This window comes from Rhagoletis zephyria, unplaced genomic scaffold (genome assembly GCF_001687245.7).
Source record: "Rhagoletis zephyria isolate East Lansing unplaced genomic scaffold, Rhagoletis_zephyria_1.1 Rzeph_scaffold_00003, whole genome shotgun sequence".
Lineage (NCBI taxonomy): Eukaryota > Metazoa > Arthropoda > Insecta > Diptera > Tephritidae > Rhagoletis > Rhagoletis zephyria.
In genome coordinates this window covers 1,059,885-1,077,986 of record NW_016157087.1, presented here as the reverse complement: position 1 = coordinate 1,077,986, position 18,102 = coordinate 1,059,885, and the positions used below count along the sequence as shown (strand labels likewise).

General features: G+C 40.3%; 1 protein-coding gene across 9 annotated transcripts in view; it reads right to left on the bottom strand.

Annotated features, from left to right (window-relative positions):
• Positions 1–426: 426 nt before the first annotated feature.
• LOC108369759 (uncharacterized) overlaps positions 427–18,102 on the bottom strand; it is a 75,247-nt gene continuing 57,571 nt past the window's right edge. For all 9 annotated transcript variants that reach the window (XM_017624977.1, XM_017625117.1, XM_017625188.1 and 6 more), the window contains 6 exons: positions 14,709–14,848; positions 14,566–14,641; positions 9,783–13,758; positions 9,490–9,713; positions 1,780–3,727; positions 427–1,708 (listed from right to left, as the gene is read on the bottom strand). In XM_017624977.1, the coding sequence (XP_017480466.1) occupies positions 1,671–1,708; positions 1,780–3,727; positions 9,490–9,713; positions 9,783–13,758; positions 14,566–14,641; positions 14,709–14,848 (6,402 nt within the window). In that variant the 3' untranslated portion in view covers positions 427–1,670. The remainder of the gene's footprint in view (positions 1,709–1,779; positions 3,728–9,489; positions 9,714–9,782; positions 13,759–14,565; positions 14,642–14,708; positions 14,849–18,102) is intronic.

The window sequence follows — 18,102 nt, the reverse complement described above, 5'->3', positions numbered from 1 at the left end:
ACGACTGGTGTGCTTTGTTGAACTCGGCCAAAATCGCTTAGGCGATTACAGCACCAAAAAAGAAGAAGAGAAGGTCGCCCGTCGACAGGCAATGGCAAACCTCCGAGTGTATTTCTGCCATGAAAAGCAGCTTCTCATAAAAATAAAATCGCCGTTCGAAGTGGGCGTAAAACTGTAGGCCCCTCCCCTTTGTGTGACAACATCAAGGCGCACGCCACAAATCGGAGGAGAAGCTTGGCCAAACACTCACATACATGTGTGTAAGCGGCAATCTATTTTTATTTATTACTATCAGTAAAACCTGCCTGTATATGTCAAGAACCATTACATGATAGCACAGACTTTAACAAATTGCACAGCGTTCCCACGACAGTCGGGTCTACGTAACCGTAACAACCCAGATTTATATCTGGCCAAAGACTGTCACTCCAGCAACACTCCCCAAAACCCCTTTGGGGAACTTGTATGCTGCTCCAACGACAACAACAAAATGCACAGGATAATTCGAGTCATAATTGAGATATCTCAGGTCTAAAGCTTGGTTTGTATTGAAAATAGATGTATTTCATTTAAAACCACGTCTATCTTCCATAAAGCGGTATTTTTGAAAAATTAAAAATGCGATATTTCAGTAAAGAATTGCTAAAAATTGATACCGAGTACCATTTTCGCAAGAAGTTTAAATTTTATTAAATTGTGAATAGATGGATGTGGCACCGCCTCCTTGTGTTTAAGTGTGTGTATCTCGGTATCCGTTGCACCAATCTCAAGTTTCACTAAAAACGACGTAAACATTTTTTAAATTGGAGAATAATTACATGAGTTTTCAGAAATTAACAAAAACGGTATATTTATTAGGTTCCGTTTCTCCCGAACTTACGACTTTTGTGGTAATTGCAATCAAACAAACCTGACGTAGTGCACAATTCCTACACGAGTCAAACTTGAGCTTAAGTATTGAGATTCCAGGAGTTTATTCAAGAAAATATTTGGTATGCTTATTTATTCAATATTTTTGAAGACAAAAACTTACACCATTTCTTGTAGTATGTACATATTTACATTCACAAAACTTCATTGAAGCCTTTAAAAAAATAAATGTGAAATAAATAAAAAAGCCATATTGTGGAAATATAAAAATTCAACAAACTTATACTACTAGCTTTACATTATACGTAAAAAAATAAAATACACGTCTATTTTATTTTCCATTGTACAACTTAATCGTAAAATACTTGCTATTTTTATTCATATGCAGATATAATAGGAGAATTCGCTCTTCTGTGTATTCGTTGTATGATGTGTAATTGTAACTGTATGAGCGTGTGATTTGTTGTTGCTAGCAGTAGCGCGAATTCCACTAATGAGAGCTATATTTTTTAGTGCGACGGAATATCATCACAAGCGCTATTTCTTATTAAAGAACGAGTTTTTTGGGTGTATGATAATTTTTTGAGCGATTATTTTAGTGAAATTTAATTAACATTAATATTGATTATAATAATATTAATAGTGTAATATATATAAATCATTTACAGCTCTTTGGATTTTCACTAAATAATAATTAAAATTGTTCAAAGGCACCTTATAGTGTTAATGGAGTAAATAAAATTATTTGTATGTGGTTTGTAAAAATAAAAGATTAAAAGATTAAAGAAAATGCTTATATTTTATCTCTGGAATTGGAAATTGCTATTCCATGGGTTACCTGAAAAAATATATATGTAAATTAAAAAATTAAAATCCTCTTCTACATAGCACAACTTTAGCTTGAACTACCTAACGCGCCCATTGCCATGTTGGTAGTATTAGGCCTTATGAAAATTTTCACCGGCCTTACATTGCAATTACCAGTAAAATTTGGATTGTAGCTTTGTATTGCTATCCGCGGCGATAATACTGCAGTATTTGAAGCTGTTGAAGTGCTGTTCGATGATGTGGGCGACAACAGCTGGGGGCATATTTGTGTTTCTGGAGCTGGAAGTGGTGGTTGTGAAAATCCTTGAGGGTGCATTATCAACTCAGGTTGGGGAAGAATTGGCCTTTGAGAAACGTTGGTATCATCCGGCGGTTGATTTTGTAGGTTTTTAAGGTTCACACACCGAATAACTTTACGACTTTGCTGAGCTTCAGACAATTTTGCATCATTAGCAATGACAATATCTTCATCATTTATGAATTCAACATCGCTATCTGATTCATTATCGCATGGTTCTTGCTTTACGATGTTTTTATATACGCCAATAGGTTGGTTTTGGTCGAAATTGGGCCCATCGCAGGATTCTATACGCAGCTTCAAAGGTTTTATTGTATCTATGTACAAGTGATTATTGGTAGCGAATTGACATCGTATTCTCAGCGCTGTAGTTGGATTATGTTTGCTGAAATGATCATCACATTCTGTTAGTTGAAGTGACTCATCACAAATTTCACAAAAATATTGCAGTGTAATAAAGTGGTCCTTCTTCAAATGAGATGCATATGTTTCCCACGAATTGGCAGCGTTTTCAGGGCAAAAGAAGCAGCTTTTAGTACTCGAAAAGGTTTTCCTCAGCTGTGCAAATACGATGGCTATTGATATTTGGACGCACTCTGTCGAGCGTATTATGGTCACGATCGGAACATCTCTGTATAGATGCTCTTGCTTTAGATGTTCGAAAAGTTTTTGGCGATCATGATGGTAATAAGAGCACACACAACAAATATGTATATTAAGCACATGCATCTTTATATGTTCTATGATGGGGTCCCAATTTTGGCAATCAACACGAAAATCACATTTAGCACATTTAAATCTACTACCCTCGATGCGGTGACTCCTTCTCAAATGTTCATAAAAAGCTTCATTATTAAATGTTTGAAAGGGACAGTTTTGACAGAAGCATTTCCGTTTGATGTTATCATTATTTTTGAAGCTTGGGAAATTTTCCAACCACGAAGCTGTTAATGGTACAACCCATTGAGTTTTTATGGAGTCGAAGTATACTTTCTCAACATATTTGCAACGGTTTAGCACAATATCTTGCAGTGCAAGCAGAAAGCAATATCTATCTAGTATCGGTTCATCGCATTCCTTTGATTTCATAAGTACATGAAACGGTTGATTAAAGTATAGTGGCACTTTCTCGACTCGTATTGCATAAGCATCTGGACTTATATCTGCATGTAAAAGTATTATGTGATCAATTGTTGCCTGCTTACAGGAAAATGTTTCGCCACAGTGGTAGCAGCCATAAAGATGACAACAGTGTTGCTGAAAATGTACTTTGAAATCAACCAAAGGTAGCTCCTTTTTCTTTTCATTTGGGCAATGTGGACACACACTAATGATACAGCAATGGCGCACACTCATATGCCTATACCATAAGTCGTAGGATGAGAAGAAGCCACCGCAAGTGGGTTGAGGGCAGCGGTATAATAAATTGGGTAAGATGCCTGTACTTCCAGTTAATTTCAATAAGCTTCGTCGAACGCTCTCCTCCGCTGTTTGCATTAATTGATCTAGATTTGGTTTGGTTTCACTTCCGCCCTGATTGACGACATCTGTTTCGCTGAAGTTGGTCACTGAGATATCTCCCGAGATCACCGATTCTGATTTGGTCGGGTTATCCAACCACGTATCCCTTTCATTTGACACTAATTCTTCCTTTAAATTTACTTGTTTGATGTTTTCGGGTGGTACATTTGGCAATGACACAAATGTTATTGTCAGGTTTTGCACCAAATCCTACAAGAAAAAAGGATGTAATCATTTAGTTAATATTAAACAAGAATAATAGTCTCATTAAATGAGAATAAATTTGCAAATGTGAAAGCATTTTGACAGTTTTATAATATTTCTGTCTTGCGATCCTGTTGACTAAAGTCTAAGTGTCAATTTATTTTGTAAGTACATAATCCCTGTGTTGAGAATCAGTCGTTCCACGTTGCACCAACAGCCAAGACCCCTACGGAATTACATATCGTCGGCTATTTAAGAATTTGGTTCAAAAACTATAAATTCAAGAAATCGCCATCTGAGGAAAGCTTTTTCGAACCGGAGGCCAAGATAGGGCGATTTTCGACTCAGCCGTCCATGTTAATTTGAATTTGATTTTAATACATGATATCTTTCCTCTTAATGGCGACCGCCGTAGCCGAGTGGTTAGATGTGCGTTCCCACGACAATCGGGTCAACGTAACCGGAACGACCCAGATTCATATCTGGTAATGGGCTTTCACTCCAGCACATTCCACAAAAACTCATTGAGAATTTGTATGCAGTACTAAGTTCATGTATGAACAGATCGAACAAGCTACTTGGCTGTATCCATATCGAAAAACGAGAAACCAAATCGATCACGTTGGGATAGACGGAAGGCACGCTTCCAGAACGTTGTTCTGTTGCAGCCAAATTGCATACCCGTCTCTGCGCAGCAATGCATTCGCCACTCGACTCTTACAACTGCTCTGTTGTTGTTGTAGCGGCACTACTAAGCCCCGCCTGTTTCGGGTCAACTTTTAATCATTATCGTCAAGCTCAACTAACGGTAGGCCCAGGAAACGAGCTGTTTCGATGGGGTCGGACCAAAGGGAGAGGGGTGTTAGTTGAGTCGGATTGAGCTGGCATGTGAAGAGGTGGTTGGTGTCGTGGGGGGAGTCTCCACATGCCGGGCACTCATTTGGGATGTTTGGGTCGAGTCTGGACAGGTAGCTGTTTAGGCGGCTACAATATCCAGACCGTAACTGAGCCAGGGTAACGCGGGTCTCTCTTGGTAATTGAAGCTCCGTCTCTTCCACAGGTGGTGATTGGGCTCCGATAACGACATTCCTAGGCCGGGAGTCGAGGTAGGTGGAGACAGACTCCCTATGAATGTCGTTGATCGCTCGTCTGTACGTCATTGGGTCCAGTGGTTGGTCTGTGTGGGTCTGGACTGCGTCCTTGTACATGAATAGGTGCCCCCTGACGTGCCTGGGCGGAGGCTCCTCCTCCAGCAGTGGTCTGTTGGGGTGTTCACTTCTGTGGCACCCCACAAGAAACTGCTTACAGAGCATCTTGTTGTGTTCCCTTACGGGGAGCACTTGGGCCTCACTGTGTAGGTGATGCTCAGGCGTCATCAGAAGACACCCAGTCGCTGTCCGGAGTGCGGCGTTCTGACAAGTCTGTAGCTTCGTCCACTGCGTCCAACTAGTCCCCGGTGACCAAACTGGCGCAGCATAATTTAGAACCGGCCGGCCAATTGCCTTGTATGTTGCCAGCAACGTTTCTTTGTCTTTGCCCCAAGTGCTGCCGGCGAGCGACTTGAGGACCTTGTTGCGGCTCTGTACTTTGTTGACAACTGCGGTTGTGTGCGCGGAGAAAGAGAGCAGGCTATCAAAGGTAACCCCTAAAATTTTCGGGTTGTTCACCGTCGGTATAGGTGTGCCGTCGACGTGAATGCTTAATTCAAGCCTGACCTCCTTCGTCCAGGTGGTGAAGAGGGTCGCCGTTGATTTCGTTGGGGAGAGGGTTAGGCTCCTTGCAGTGAAGAAGCGAGAAAGGCTGGAGAGATAGCCGTTTACTTTTGAGCAGAGGTCATCAATTCCATTCCCAGACGCCAAAATCGAACAATCATCAGCGTACGAGATCAGGGAAACTCCTTCAGGTGGCTGGGGGAGTTTCGAGATGTAGAAGTTAAAAAGTAAGGGGGAGAGAACCCCACCTTGTGGAACCCCTTGTTTTATTCTTCTTGGTTTCGAGGTTTGATCTCTGAAGATTATTGATGATTGTCGACCACTCATATAATTCGCCGACCATCGCTTCAGTCCCTGTGGGAGAGAGGAGGCCTCAATGTCTTCTAGCAGCGTGGAATGGCAGACGGTGTCAAACGCCTTTGACAAGTCCAGCGCTACTAGGACAGTTCTCTCACAGGGGCGGTTTCGATTTAGGCCACGAGTTATCTGGGTGTTTATGGCGTTAAGTGCTGTTGCTGTGCTGTGCACTTTACGGAAGCCATGCTGACCTGGGTCGACCTGGCGTAGCTGGTCACGCTCATTTGCTAGTACAGCTGCTTCAGCCGGGAAATTTGGGCGGACTTCCGCGATACGTCCGGACGGTATGAAGCGAGCTGCTGCGGCTGTGACTACCCTGCGGAACTGGCGTTCGCCAGCATGTACGTCTGTGGGTGTGGGGAGGGCGGCGAAGCTGCTCTCGGTAACTTCCGCGAAGCCGTTCCAATCAGCTTTGTTGAAGTTGGTGTAGGTTCGGTGATCCGCGGGAGCAAAGTCGGTGGGCTTATTGATCGAGATGATTATGGGCAGATGGTCTGATGCTAACGTTAGCATAGGTCGCCATGATATGCTATTTATCAGACCAGCGCTAGCAATTGTTAGGTCTGGCGAGCTGCTGCAGCTGCCCACAATCCTGGTGGGGGCGTCGTCGTTCATGGTGCAGAATGTCGAATCGTCTATCTGCTCAGCCAAACTGTTTCCCCTCCGATCATTGGCCAGGCTTGAGTGCCAAAGATCGTGGTGCGCATTGAAGTCACCTACTAGCAATCGGTTTTCGCCTCTGAGTAGCGCACCTATGTCAGGGAGATATCCAGCCGGGCAGCAGGTGACAGGGGGTATGTACACGTTAAATATTTCGAGCTCGACATCGCCTGACCGGACAGCTATGCCCTGACATTCTAGGGTAGTGTCCCTTGGGTCGATGTCTTCTTCGATTAGCCGATACTGCACTGTGTGGTGTAGAATGAACGCTAGTCCTCCACCATTATCTCGCTCGCGATCTTTACGGAGCACATTGTAGGCGGCGCAACCCAACAGAGTTGAGTTGCTGTGCAACTTCGTTTCTTGGACCGCAGCTATCAATATGCCGTGCCGACCCATAAAGACTGCAATCTCCTCAATCTTGCTCTGGAGTCCGTTGCAGTTGAGTTGGAGTACGTTCATGTGCCTTGGGAGGCTGGTCGCGATACGGGGGGTCAGAGAAGTGTGGGGCCTACCTTGGGCCTGTTGCGCCTGACGCAGTTGCTGTTGCAGCCTGATGGTAGGTGGCTGCGATATGGGCGTTGTTGTCTGCGCCGGCGGTGCACTACAGCAAGGGGCGCTGTAGTTTGTAGTCCATTCGCGAGTGGTGCGTAGACCAGAACATAGCCGGAAGTGGCACCAGCCAAGGCATGTGTTGCATTTGACTGATGTCACATTCCGGTATATTCTGTTCTGGCACACGGAGCAGATGGTGTGGGCAACCAGTAGCTGCTGGTTGGCTCGCGCTCGCGAGTGGGACCGGTCGGTAGGTTGTGTGGGTGGGGTGTGTTGGGAGGTTTGCTGTTGCATTACGCGAGTGGGTAGCCGTGGAGGCTCATTGTACCATTTGGCTTGAGCAACAGGGAGCCACAAAGTTTGTGGTCCACTCCCGGTGAGACCTAAGGCCAGAGCAGGTTCTTAGGTGACTCCACCCGTTGCAGGAGTTGCACCTAACCGAAGTGGAGTTCGGGTGGAGTCGATTCTGGCAAACACAGCAGAAGTAAATTTCAGGTCCGGGGTTGGGCTCTACGCCCGCCCGGAGAAGAAGGATGCGGAGCAATCCGGCTGCAAGGTATTGCTCCATGGACGGATAATGATTGGTGGGTATCGCCGATCTAGACGGGGTTAGATCGCCGAAACAACAGCCCTTGGTCGGGTAAAACCCGAGTCATTCCGGTACGTAGAACCGGCTGTCGTGGGAATGAGATGAGAATGTCAGAGAGCACTCTTCAACAAACTGACATATGCGAGCAGTGGAACCACGTTTCCCGCTCAATACGTACTGCTGCCGAAGAAGTAGTCAGATTTCAGCGAGCCCGAAAGAACAACTGGTAGGATGAGGAATGTCAAGAATGTGCAGAGAAAAATATGCCGCCTACAGGGCCTCGCTGAGATCGGGCGCAACGCGAGCTATGTGGGACCGTTATAGGGAACTGAGGAGGGAAGCAAGACGTAATTTCCGCAATAACAAGAGAGGCTGAAATACGGGATTGCGAAGAGCTTGAAATGCTGGCCGACAGGAAGAACACCCAAAAATTTTACAAGAGAGTTAAGCAGAGATCACACGATTTGTACATTTGTACAGATTTGTAAATTTTCACAGTTACAGAGTGGTGTTGTCTGAGAAGTTTTTATTGACCTGAACTCATTTTTATAGACACAAATCTGTACAAATGCATAAATCGTGTGATCTCTGCTTTAAACGATTAACGGAAGGTGTCAATACCAGGTCTCGATTCGTGACAAACGATATCATCTTACTCGTCACGTCAAACACATTTTTCGGATGATGACATACGTGAACGTACTCTTTATCCCATACAGCTTATACGACTGACCGATAGTGACCGATTTCCCGAACGTACTTAAATTATGGAGGGAAGACTTTTGACGACATCGACATCATCGATAATAAAAAACCGCGAAGTTTGTTCTTGCCTTTTCCAAGTTGTATAAGGAGGCAACGCAGCGGTAAACGAATACAAGACGAAATAGCTCCTGTCATTAAACAGTCAGCGCATTCGCACCTTGGCACCCACGTCACTGTTGACAGTTATAATTTCGTGAAAGTAGAAAACTTTGTGACCGGTTTTTTTCGAATTGCTATTTTTCGAATAACTCGGACCTCGGTTTTGGGAAAAAGGCGAATAATGGAACACCCTAGCCACGAGGTACCTGAGTGTTCATGGCGTTAGATTTTGATCTTTAGTGTATTCACTAATGGGAAAACGAGTTTTATTTCGCGATAATACCCTCGTTTTTTGGCAGGTTTCCCAGGCTTAGTGGCAGAACCACTTTCACTGATTTTTACATACATAACGAGAGGGGTAAATAACAAGTTTGAACCTTGGGCAAATATGATAGTTTACATTAGCATCTACATGCATATTTCGTAAGGACCAATGGCTTTGAAGGCTCCAGCACTAATGAAAGTGGGAGACGCACGAAGTTATGAGTGTTTGTGATGCCTTTACCTTCTCCTCCCAAGGATACGATCAGCCTCATTGCGATTTTCGTGTCGAATGGAAGTCGTTTTTTAGAGGGTCGAGTCGTATCGAAAAGTACGTGGCATTGCCTTGGCAGCACTCGATAGTTTTCGACAGTTTTCGTCGTTTCCTTATTTCAGCACGACAATAGGCAATGCCAATGTTGTCGAGTCGTGCATTTTAGTCTAATTTACGGCGTACGCTACGAGGCTGAATATCAATTTACAGACAAAAAAACAAAAAAAAAAAAGCTCGGGAATAGTCGGTCCGACGAAGTGTGATCAACGAATGAAATGTCCACTGTCATCGCGCTTTATCGCATTGCACGCGGACTTCCTGGTGGCAAAAGCTTACTCAGTTTCAAGTCTTCAGATGTTCGTCATTATGTTAGTTGAGCAGTTGTCGAATCATCAAAGTGAGAGCCCTGACATGGGATCGACTTTAAAATTGTCCTTTTAAGCAACGGTACTTTTAATAATACAATATAAAAATTTCAAGAAAACAAATCAATTACCTTCTTTTCCATCACAAGCACTCTCTCGCATACATACGGCTGCTGGTCGGGATGTGACAAAACTAAATGCTTTTTGACGCCGTCAATGTCATGAAAATTCTTTTGACAATAGATGCATGCATATTTTTCAAGCCCTGTGACAGATGCACTGTTAACAGGCAAAGAATGCATGCTCATCAAATGATCTTGCATCCCACTCAAACTCTGAAAACTGTAAAAACAGTCTATGGGATTTAAATAAAAACGTTAGTTTAAGCAATTTTATAAATGTAATAATCAGTAAGAAGTCTTACCTTCAAACGGGCAAATAAGCGGTTCCACGTTTTCCTCTAATAAATCTGTAATATTGTATGGTATGCTGTAGTCCAACGTTATGTCAAATGTGCATTTATATACAAATTTATCCAGCACAAAAGGATGTAACATTTGTTCATGCAAAAACACATAACTCGGCGACGAAGCGCGATAACAACAAACTGAACATTGAAACTGCGAACGGTGATGACATTTGTCAATGTGTTCAATCAACATTTCGGGTGTGTTGCAAATCTCTGCATCCAGCTGACAATAAGCGCATTGCAGATATCCTTCAGGTGGGTATTCACTTCTTCGATGCTCGCTTAGATGCTGTAAGATTTCTTGCTTTAAATCCGTTGAAAATAAGCAGTCAGTTGCCATGCACTTATATAAACCAAAGTAGGAAATTCCAAACGGATATTGGCGATGGACTTTGCGGCAGGTATTTAACAGTTTCTTGTAGTCATAATTTTCCTTTTGCAACGGCAATACGTCGAGGGGTTCAGTTTTTATGAGTTCCAAATGAGACGCGCCGCTTACGCCTACAAGATTTTCCATGGATGATAAAGGTGCAGGCCGTTTATCGTTTCGTTGCGCAGGTTGTGAAGGAATAATTGTTTGTGATTCATCTATCATACTCGGAGCCATGGTATTAGTTAGTGCGCTGTCTATATTTTCATTATAAATATAGCTGCTAGTTGGTAACTCCACCATTCCTCCTATACTTGTATTGATAGCTCTGCCATTTTCCACGACGGATTGCGGCTCACCTAACGAGGTGGATTTGGTATATCCGCTTGGTCCATTTTCGATTTTGTGGAAATCTAGCATATCCTCAGAGAGTGCTTCATTTCGAACCAGAATATCCCCATCCTCTTTCAGGAAATCAAAGTTTGGATCTGGTTCAGAGGCCGCCTCGCACACTTCCTCATCGTTTACAGCTGCCAAGATGTATTTGCGAATTAAATTAGAATCATCTTGCCTTTTATCGTGGTGATCTCGCAAATGCTTGAATGTATTGGCCTCATTTAATTGCAAAAAATTACATATTTTGCAACCATATAAATATATGACCAGGGCATTTGGTGGATATTGATAAAGGGTATTTACACGTGCATTCCGGCAAGACTTGGTATGACACTTGTGAGACTGAATATCGAATTCAAAAGGTTTTTCCAAATTGCAAACGCTGCATTGGAAGGCATACTCGCCTGTATGGGTTGAAAAATGTTTGTAAAAGTTTATAAACTTATCTTCTACTTCATCCTGGCAGAATACGCATTTTAGCAAATATTTTTTCATTTTGCAATTTGTGCCCTTGGATTTGCTTTGTGCAAATGGAGTATTAGTTTCCAGAAGACTCAAAGCCGATCTACTTAAACGCGCTACATATGATTCAGTTTTGTGCACTCTTCTGTAGTGATTAGTTAAGTCACTAGGCCTCGATTTGCACAGAATGCAAAAAGTTGTATTTTCGCTCGTCATTAAAATATCGACGTTTTTGTATTTAACGTTCAATTTTATTGGTTTTGGCTCAACGACACGATGCATTTTCTTTGTTTTCGAAACATCTTCTACCAAACGGATGTTAATAGTTTTCGAACTATCATTGTCGATGCTAGGCGATACTTTTGCCCTCTTTGTGTATTTCAAAATAGTTTTTGGCGAAAGTCTTTTTAATTTCACAATCGGCTCGCTGAGCAATGCTGGATTTGCTTTCGGGTTTGTTTTCATCGCACAAGCTTGTGTAAGCGCGGAAGACGCATTCGAGATTGGAGATGATGTCGGTGATGACAGCGATGAGGATACCGATGAAGAAGATGAAATCGTTCGTATTCTTTTATAAGAGGGTTTAATTTTAGGTTCTTTTATTTTGCGGGACCTTTTTAGATTTTTTTTCTCTTCCGAAACAATTTCATTTGATTTTTGGTCATAAGCATGAACTTTTTGACAATGATGAGTTTGTATATCGCTTCCCCTTGTAGTTTTTCCTTTCTGTTCGGAACTTTTCTCCGACAACCTGCGTTCATTCACCGTTGAAATAGGCTTAACTTCCCTCTGACTTACTGCTGGCGTACTTATTTTTGCAACGGTGTCACTTAGCACCTGTAAGGTATTCTCTCTCCTAAGAACATCTAATATCTTATCACCGTATGGCAGTATGGTATTCAAAATGATGCTTCTCAAATCCGTCTGCGGTTCAACAGGTGATTCATTGCGATATGGCAACTGTGAAGACTTCGAAAGAATCGATAGCGAAGAGCTACTGGAAATTTCGCTGTTTTGGTTTGGCGCATCTACTCTGTTTGTCCTGAATGAGGTTAAATGATTCCCAATTTCATTTGAGTTTCTCATCGCCTCCTTCCTTGCTTCCTCTGTTTTCTTTTCTAACTCGGTGCTCTTTACCTCCTTTAATTTTGACGCTTCTTCTAATCTCTTTTCCAAATCTACCCTTGCCGTTTCAGCTGCCTTTCTTGCTTCCTCTACCTGTCTAGCTTTCAACGCTTCCTCCACTCTCTTTCCTATCTCGGCTTTTAGTATTTCCTCTGCTTTTTGCAATGCTTCCGCTTTCTTAGCTTCCTCTGCTTTTCTTGCTTCTTCTGCTTTCCTTGCTTCCTTTACTCTTTTCGCTTCCTCTATTCTTCTCGCTTCCTCTTCTCTTCTGGCTTCCTCTGCCCTCCTTTCTTCCTCTGCTCTCCTTGCTTCCTCAACTCTTCTCGCTTCCTCAACTCTTCTCGCTTCCTCTGCTCTTCTCGCTTCCTCTGCCCTTCGCAGCTCCTCTACTCTTCTAGCTTCCTCCGCCCTCTTTGCTTCCTCAGCTTTTCTTGCTTCTTCCGCTTTTCTCGCTTCATCTGCTCTCTTGGCCTCTTCTACTTTCTTCGTTTGCTCAGCTTTCAGTCGTTTATATTCACCATATGTTGTTGGTTCTTGTCTTGTTGTTGTGGAATTACTTTTGCTATTGTCATTTGTGACTTGCGTAGAAGCAAATGTCAAATTTTTATTTCTTTCTAGTAATCTGACAATCCGTGGATCCTTTAAGTTTAATTTAAACGGCTGAGGTCGTTGTGCCACAGGTTGCATATTAAATGCGTGGCGTTGCATTTCATTTGATTGCATTTGAACTTGAGGATACGTAGGTACACATACATTCTCGTATTGTGCGGCAAAATTAGTAACGCTTTCATTAGACGCCTTATTTACATTATCCAATGATGAGATCAATTCTATACTCTCTAACAGGTGCTTAACATCTATTCCATTTTCCTTTGTTAATTCATCATAGATTTCTTCCAGCTTTTCGATATCCAGATTCTCTAAATTTGTCTCGGTAACTTTAGAAGTACTGAATTTTGAAATTTCGCTTGTATTAATTTCTTCTTGCTGGGCATTGTTTCCTTGTTCAACCACATTTTGTAGGCCAAGAGCTGCGCTTTCATCATTAATTGCAGTTGCTTCATTTTCTTGATCAACATCATTGGCTGGCATCTCATCTGGAATAACATTTGCTTCATTTACTTCATCAAATTGGTTCACTTCTCTTTCAACAGCTTTATTAGCTTCGCCTTCTTGCATTTTATTGGCTTCGTTGTCATCATCAATTTTAATTATAAAATCTTCTCTTCTTTTAAAAAGTTTCTCTTCAACAAGAAACTCGTCTTTATGGGCTACCACTCCCTTTTGATTTTGATCTTCATCATCATCGGAATCTAAACAAATCGGATCATCCACTACACCGTGTTCTAGCGTGGATGTGGGTGATTTATGATTTCCGTCCCGCACACACTGACTGATATTATCTGATTTCGGCTTCACAGCTTCTTGTGGAGCAGGGGATGTTGAAACGATGATAACATCATCATCGTCATCCGACGAATTCTCGGCATTATCTTCATCATCGGAACATAAATTTACTCTGTAGCACTTAACTTTAGAGTCTGTATCAAAAATATCCATAATATGTTTTGGAAATTTCTGAAACAAAAAAAATATATACATATACCGTCATCTTATGTATCTCGAACGATAGGTCGCACGAACGATTCGTCTGCAAGCAACATCTTCTCCGATTGCAATTTTATTACTCTATCGGTCGTCTTCGTCTTGGTTTACGTCGATAAGGTTCCAATCGTCTCGGTTACGTTTAAATCGCCTAAAATGATGCCGCCGGACTAATTTTTGAAGCTTTCCCCCGCAGCCGAATCGTTCGTGCGGCTTATCGATATATAAGCTACATAACAAGAAAGATCAAAACGTGTACAATAAACTACTGGACCGATGTGAGAGGTAATATCATTTCTCGGTTGAATTAATAGGAGTGTACTCGTACGCCCAACTATCTAAAGTTTTAGAAAACTTTTACTGGTTTTGCGTTCTCGTACCCAAAAAACTTGCAAAGTAGGGGAAATTGAGAGAGCAAAATGTGAAAGAGAGCTGCAAATTTCTGCTGGAAAAATTTTTCCCAGCTAAAACTTGCAAGTAAGAAAATCAGCTGATCACAAACACATGTTTGTAAATAAACAAAAGAAAATATGGACTTTTTGAGTTATTTATTGCAAATTTTATTATTAATGCTAGTATACAACGAAAAAGTGAGTAAATTTAATATGCACAACGTTTGCTGTTTATTTTTCGCTAATTTGCTATTAATCTCCAGTTTGTTTACTTTAGTGTGTGCTGACTATGGTTGCCGTATGACATTTTTTGTTTGTACCATAATTTGGAGAATTTTGTCCTCTCAATACGAGTACACACCTAATTTCTTGTATCAAAGTAACTCACCACGCCATCATAAAACAGATTTCTGTACTGTGTTAAAATGGACTGCTCAATCTTTTGTAGCACATTCATAGGAAGTCTAAAAAATTCAATAATATGTACTAATTACTAAACTATTAAAAAATTTAGAAACTCATATATATTACCTTTTTCGTCCCATAATCCAGTGTTTGATATCTATAAACTTCTCGAATTTTATTCGATCAATTTCAAGAATATAGTTTATAAATGGCACATATTTCTCCAAGCTATCTAATTTTTTGTCTATTTTTCGCTCCATTTGGATCTGGAAAAAAAAGATACTTTTATGTGAAACATATTTTTCAAAATTCAAAATGTAAGGTTCATATTACAGCATAAATTACTTAGATTCGATCAAATTACTTCAAATAAATCAAGCATGTTTAAACTTGCTTTTATGATTTCCTGTTTACGTACGAGTTTTTGCATTATTTCAAAATAAATGATTGCTTAGCATTAGCTCAAGCAACATTCGTTGGTTTAAGCTTATCAGCTCAAGGTGAATACCCCTTATAACGGGTGATTTTTTTGAGGTTAGGATTTTCATGCATTAGTATTTGACAGATCACGTGGGATTTCAGACATGGTGTCAAAGAGAAAGATGCTCAGTATGCTTTGACATTTCATCATGAATAGACTTACTAACGAGCAACGCTTGCAAATCATTGAATTTTATTACCAAAATCAGTGTTCGGTTCGAAATGTGTTTCGCAAACCCAATTGCTGCGAACGGCGACGAATCGACATTTCACGGTCTTCAGCAACACTCTCAGAAACAGACGCAATATTCTCTTCTGTACGCACTGTACGCATTCGTGTGGTTGGTTTAATGTCCAATAAAGTAAACTGAGTGCGAAACTTGGTCACAATCGCATTAATTGTTTGCTCACTTGGTCGATTATGTAGACCATAAATCGGACGTAAAGCGAACCGAACACTGATTTTGGTAATAAAATTCAATGATTTGCAAGCGTTGCTCGTTAGTAAGTCTATTCATGATGAAATGTCAAAGCATACTGAGCATCTTTCTCTTTGACACCATGTCTGAAATCCCACGTGATCTGTCAAATACTAATGCATGAAAATCCTAACCTCAAAAAAATCACCCGTTATAAAGTAATACTACGTTCGAATTGACGAGCTAAACATGTTAAATTGGCTTAAAGCAGTTAAATGAACAAAACATGTTCATAAACAAGTTAAATCGGTTGCAATTGTTGTTGGAAAATTGAACCTGTTAAATCATTTAACTCGTTTGAAAACCAGTTCTGCGCAGAGTTGTATCAGAAAGCTTTCTGCTCCAGCCAATCAGAAAGACCCAAAAGCTTTCATTTGACACGCCAACGTTCAAAAAATTTGTTCTGAAAGATATTAAAAATTATCAAAAAATTACAAATTGTATGCATGTCTTCCCGCCAAAAAAGAGGCAAAGGCGGTAATTAGTTATTTCCCATGAGGTCTCATAGTACGCAGAGATAAATAATGCATACGAACTAAACAATTCGAAGTCTCTAAGAAATCCGTATGCGTTAATATCATGAAGCAGACATTCGCACAAAATAAATTGAAACACAAAAACTTGATTTTGAATATTTTTTTTCGAATTTTTATTGGTAATCAAACAACCGTCAAAGTTAACTCCAAATGTTCAATGTGGACGATTGTGTTTTCCAAAAACATAATATAAATGATCTGCTTCGAGTTTAGAGTCGAACTAACAACCACACTCCAATTGCTTCAGATTTATTTATACGAAAATTCTAGTCTTTTTTATACTAATGTAGTACCTTAACATTATGCATTTACAGAAGAGAAAAACACACATAAAAATGCAGCGCATAAGCCCGTGTTCATTGAGTAAAAGATCTGAAATTTTAAGAAAAAGCAATTGCTTATTTTTATTCATACGGCCCATTATCAAATCCCAAACAATACGGCTGTTCAGGATGGTGTGGAAATGGTTTTGGATTTGCAGTTGGAATTGCATTTGCAAATTTTATGCTGCTACCATAGCAATCGTGCGCCTTTTATTGTTGTGAATTTACAAATGCAACGAATATGGAAATCCAAGCGCATATGCACAAGATCCTCAACAGCCATAATGTGTTGTACTTGTTACCACGCATTGTTATAAATGTAAGCCAGACAGAACATTATTTACCTGAAAACTTAATGGCCCGTAGTCATAGTCAAAATAAAGTCGACTTTAAAGTTAGTTGCAGCTTTTTGACATAATTTTCAATGGGATATCTGTCAAAAAAGCTGCAACTAACTTTAAAGTCGACTTTATTTTGACTATGACTACGGGCCAATGTATTTGTATCCTGCTGAGCCGTTTCTAAATAAACCAAAAAATGTTGAGTAAGCAAAACAAGTTCACGCCACAAATATATTTTAAATGTTTAACTTAATTACAAATTGCTCCATTGCTCACAGTTCGTCCCAAATTGTGTCTCAAAATGCCGTAGCTTAATCACCGTTGTGAAAAAAAAGAGATTTGGTAGCCCTGAACTCCAGGCATCGAGAAGTATACATAAAATTCTTTATTAAAACATCCGATAAAAAAATATTAGCTATACAAAAAACCGCCTATCAGCCCGATGCCTTGGAAAAATTTTCCAATACGGAACCACGCTTTGGAAAAAAGAGGGGGTGTAGAGCGGGTTCCTCTGATTCTACATCCGAAAACCTCCCCCTCCGGAGGCTTATAGTTTTTAAGTAATTTGCATTTAAAGTTGGAAAAAATGTCAAATTAAACCTCACTTTTTGCTTTGCAGTAGAGATGGGCACGGGCCGGGCCGGAATATTATCGTGCGTGCATGGGCGTTCAGTAAAATTTCATAAAAGCACGAATAAGCACGAAAAAGCCCATTGCTAATACTGCAAATTTAGATAAGCTTTTGTTTTTATTAAAAAAAATAGTACATATTTAAACCTCTTTTTTTTATAAGAGAAAAGCAAAAAAAGAAATATATGTATACCGATGGAAAAAATAAGATACTTAGTAGTTTTGTTTATATATCTATACATAAAATACCTTCGACTTTTTTTACTTCCCAGAAAATATATTATACAAATCTTTGATGTGAAAAATTGATTCGCTTAAGTAAATATACATACATAAGCACAAAATTAAAAATAAGTACATATGCATACATACAATAAAAGTTGGCTCTTTATTTCCGGGCCGGGCCGCACTAAAATTCTTAACGTGCGGGCTCGTGCGTGTTTTTCAAATTTAGGCCCGTGCCCATCTCTACTTTGTAGACCAATTAACAGAAATGTCGGTGCTGCCACACAACAAAAAATGCAACAGAAACGAAACCGCTGAAGACGGGAAACAATAACAAGTAATTTTTAAGCAAAAACCAAAACCGACTTCAATTCTCATAATATATATATATATGTATATATATAATTCTCATATATATATGTGATTCTCATATTATATATATAAATATATATATATATATACATAAAATTCTCATATAATATATGAAATATATATATATATATTTC